The 3,817-nt window shown below is 34.1% G+C and overlaps 1 protein-coding gene across 1 annotated transcript; it reads right to left on the reverse strand.

Moving 5' to 3' along the window:
* Positions 1 to 739: 739 nt before the first annotated feature.
* On the reverse strand, positions 740 to 3,344 carry LOC105250509 (glycine-rich cell wall structural protein). Its single transcript, XM_020027310.2, has 3 exons — positions 3,229 to 3,344; positions 1,511 to 1,575; positions 740 to 1,354 (listed from the first exon to the last, which is right to left on the reverse strand). Exons 1-3 carry the CDS (start codon positions 3,262 to 3,264, stop codon positions 889 to 891), a joined length of 567 nt encoding a protein of 188 aa, XP_019882869.2. The 5' UTR covers positions 3,265 to 3,344; the 3' UTR covers positions 740 to 888.
* Positions 3,345 to 3,817: the final 473 nt, after the last annotated feature.

Consider the following 3,817-nt stretch of genomic DNA (forward strand, 5'->3'; position numbering starts at 1 on the left):
AAACAGTAAAATAAGATTTCACTGAGAATCAGTGAGTACGTTACTGATTTTCAATGGAAACACTTATTTTTTTGTTATTTTATCTTACATCTCACTGATTATGGTTAAAATAAAATTCACTGCAAAATCAGTAAATTTCACTGTAAAACCAGTAATCGCCAGTTCGTTCATTTACCGCTACGATCGCTATCTCTCTCATATTTAATTTTAATTATAAGAATTATATAAAGTTTGCAAAGAGCGACATTTCAAATTAGAAATATTACTTCGATTTAATGTCTGATACAATCTCAATAGAGAAGCTTCAGATATTAAATCGATCTTTATAAATCGGACAAATAAATGTCTGGCGACTTAATGAAAATTATTCGTTCGTTGTCTATTTAAAATAACAAGTTCAATATGCATGTAATATAAATAAAATTTTTAATATAATAAATATTTAGTAAATATAAAATTTTTAATTTTATATGAAATAGACAGAGAGATGAATTATAGTTTAATATTACCGACAATAACGAAATATTACTGATATTGAGAAATATTACTGATTGACAGTCAAAATTATTAATTGATTCCTTCAATAAAATATCACTGATTTACAGTGCTGTACTTATAACTGCTGTAATCAGCGACTTTTGTTTTTCAGTGATAATACACTGATTCACTTTTAGAGAGTAGCATTATTAAAATAATTACATGATCGTTAACATTACGATCGATTATCGATAATCAGGGAGCATGTCACTCTATGTATGATAAGATCGCTATACAAATAGATGACAAAGTTATCAAGAAGATAACAGGGATAACACACTTTAAAGGATTACCGTGTCGATTACTTCAAAGATAATTTTAGTTTCTGCAAAAATATGCGAAAGAATCTTCCTAGCGACTCGACCAGCCTTCATGACCTCCGCCTCCGAATCCACCTCCGAAATCGTGACCGCCGCCTCCACCGCCGCCGAAATTGTGTCCTCCACTGCTGCCGCCGAAATCGTGTCCTCCACTGCTGGCGCTGAAATCGTGTCCTCCACTGCTGCCGCCGAAATCGTGTCCTCCACTGCCGCCGCTGAAATCGTGTCCTCCACTGCTGCCGCCAAAATCGTGTCCTCCACTGCTGCCACCAAAATCGTGTCCTCCACTGCTGCCGCCGAAATCGTATCCTCCACTGCTACCGCCGAAATCGTGTCCTCCGCCCCCGTGACCTCCGAGGTCAATCGGATGACCCACAGTATATCCGAGCACTTCGTACTTGTCGCCGCCACCATCCTTGTGATGTATGTGTTTCGTGATTGTGTGCGTGTGGTGGATAGTTTTGACTTGGTAGGGCACGTGAATTACCACGTGTTTGCTGCAAAGGGTAGAGAAAGTATTGAAGATCTTGCTTGTTTGAAGATTACGTGATTAGTTCAGTCGTTGACACGATATAAGAGATAATTCACTTTTATTTTATTTGGTTTTATTCGTTTTCGAGATTACGATTATATAAAGCTTAATTTAAACTTACTGTCCGCCACCGTGTCCACCGGCGTTGGTCAAGCTAATTAGTGGAACGATTAGGAGAAGATTCAACTAAAAATAATAAAGATCGTTAATAAAGATACATATCAGTAATTTATTTGTACTATTGATTAAAAAATCAGTTGTTTATAATGATTTGCTGCAATGATATGTAATAAAGAAATATAATACTTAAGGATGTTTTGTATGTACAATCCCAGCAAAAAATAGCTGAAAATCAATATTGACGAATATATCCACTTTTGGTGTATTTTGAGCAAGAAATTGTGTGGAATATTACAATTTGATCTTAGCTACAGTGTAGAGATGTATTTTTAATATTTATTGCGTTTTTATTGAAATATTCCGAATTTTGTTAATCGAAATGATTAACTTTTCACAGAGAATTTTGCCTTGTGACAGATACATGGCTAACTTCGTTGAATTATATTTAATATCTTTTTAACCAGTTATTATTTGTATAATATTATTTGACCAACTATTTCCTCTGTATCTAAACGTTTGCAAATTTTAAACAAATTCTGAATATTATTTCCATGTGTTTTTGTCATTTGAATCGACGTGATTATATGTTTCCCATAAGAACACATGTTAATTCGGTGCAAATTAAAATCCTTATAACTTGTGAACGCTTTAGTGAATCGATTTAAAAATTGTACTGAAGATTCTAAACATATGTAAGGACATTCTGTACAATTTTCATTAAATTCTCAATATTTTGAAAATTGGTACAAAACATTCTTAAGGATATTTTGCATGTACAATTCCAGCAAAAAGTAGCTGAAAATCAATATTGACGAATATATCCACTTTTGGTATATTTTGAGTAAGAAATTGTGTGGAATATTACAATTTGATCTTTTGTTAGCTACAGTGCAGAGATGTATTTTTAATATTTATTGCGTTTTTACTGAAATATTCCGAATTTTGTTAATCGAAATGATTAACTTTTGGCAGAGAATTTTACCTTGTGACAGATACATAGCTAACTTCATTGAATTATATTTAATATCTTTTTAACCAGTTAGTACTGTACCAGTTAGTACTTGTATAATATTATTTGACCAAATATTTCCTCTGTATCTAAACTTTTGCAAAATTTAAACAAATTCTGAATACTATTTCCATGTGTTTTTGTCATTTGAATCGACGTGGTTATACGTTTCCCATAAGAGCACATGTTAATTCGGTGCAAATTAAAATTCTTATAACTTGTGAACGCTTTAGTGAATCCATTTAAAACTTGTACTGAAGATTCTAAATATATGTAAGGATATTCTGTACAATTTTCATTAAATTCTCAATATTTTGAAAATAAGTACAAAACATCCTTAATGTCAAATAATATAATAATTTAATAACAGATGTGCAACTTAGAAAATTACAATTAAAAATATTGCGAGTAACTGTAATAAAAAAATTCCCACTGTTTGTATTAAAACGATCACATTTTCATAAAAATATGTTTCTAAATTTTCCCAAAATGCACATATATAACTTATTGTTAGATATACATTATTTAAAAAATTAATTTATCTAAGATTTTTACTTTTAATAGTCCAGTAGCTTTTTTTTTATAATTTCATTAACTGCGCAAGTCGCGAAACGAATGATCCATTATTCTCTCTCTGATCAATCACAAAAATAAAATTACATTTAAGTTGCGTCCAATCGTAAGCGGATATAATCCAGCGGATGTCTTACCAAGAGATACGGTACCATTTCGCGTTGCCTTCTCATTCTTCCGGAATAGGACCAGCGGGGAGAGGAGAGTGTCACTTTCGCGGGGCAATGAAGAAGAAGAAACGACAAGGGCGGAAAGAAATGCGATGTGTAATCCAAGGAGAAAACGAATCGTTTGTCCGCGCGGTTTCGATCTGACGACTACCTGAATACGCGTGCTGCTTTTATACACGTACGTGATAGTAGTTGGATAAGAGAATGAAAGGGAGTCTTTTGCCACCTGCGTGGTGCTTGTGAAAGGAGTCGCCTCTAATAGCCGCAAACCCGGTGGTAAAAAGTCACCGCACCAAGCGGAAGGGAGAGGAGGGTTAATGCGCCTTCCTCCCCCGCCGCTCGTTCCCTTTATGCACTTCCTCCTTTCCGGGCTGTTCCTGCTCTTAATGAAAGGCAAACGTCCGGTGAACGGCCAAGATCAAGATCAAGAATTATAACACGCGAATCGACAGGAGGTGCTATTGGTTTATTTATTTCATTAATTCATCGCGCCTTCGCGAGAAAGGAAGAATCATGTTCTTCCTGTTGATTTAAAATTGAAAAATTTGCATTTATA

This window comes from Camponotus floridanus, unplaced genomic scaffold (genome assembly GCF_003227725.1).
Source record: "Camponotus floridanus strain SB8 unplaced genomic scaffold, Cflo_v7.5 scaffold65, whole genome shotgun sequence".
NCBI lineage: Eukaryota > Metazoa > Arthropoda > Insecta > Hymenoptera > Formicidae > Camponotus > Camponotus floridanus.

Excerpts from the sequence above, each read along its gene's own strand:
- LOC105250509 (XM_020027310.2), bottom strand. The coding sequence starts at position 3,264 with ATGAGAAGGCAACGCGAAATGGTACCGTATCTCTTG. Across the intron at positions 1,576-3,228 it reads AAATGGTACCGTATCTCTTG|TTGAATCTTCTCCTAATCGT; the intron begins GTAAGACATCCG and ends TATTATTTTTAG. Across the intron at positions 1,355-1,510 it reads GGTGGACACGGTGGCGGACA|CAAACACGTGGTAATTCACG; the intron begins GTAAGTTTAAAT and ends TACCCTTTGCAG.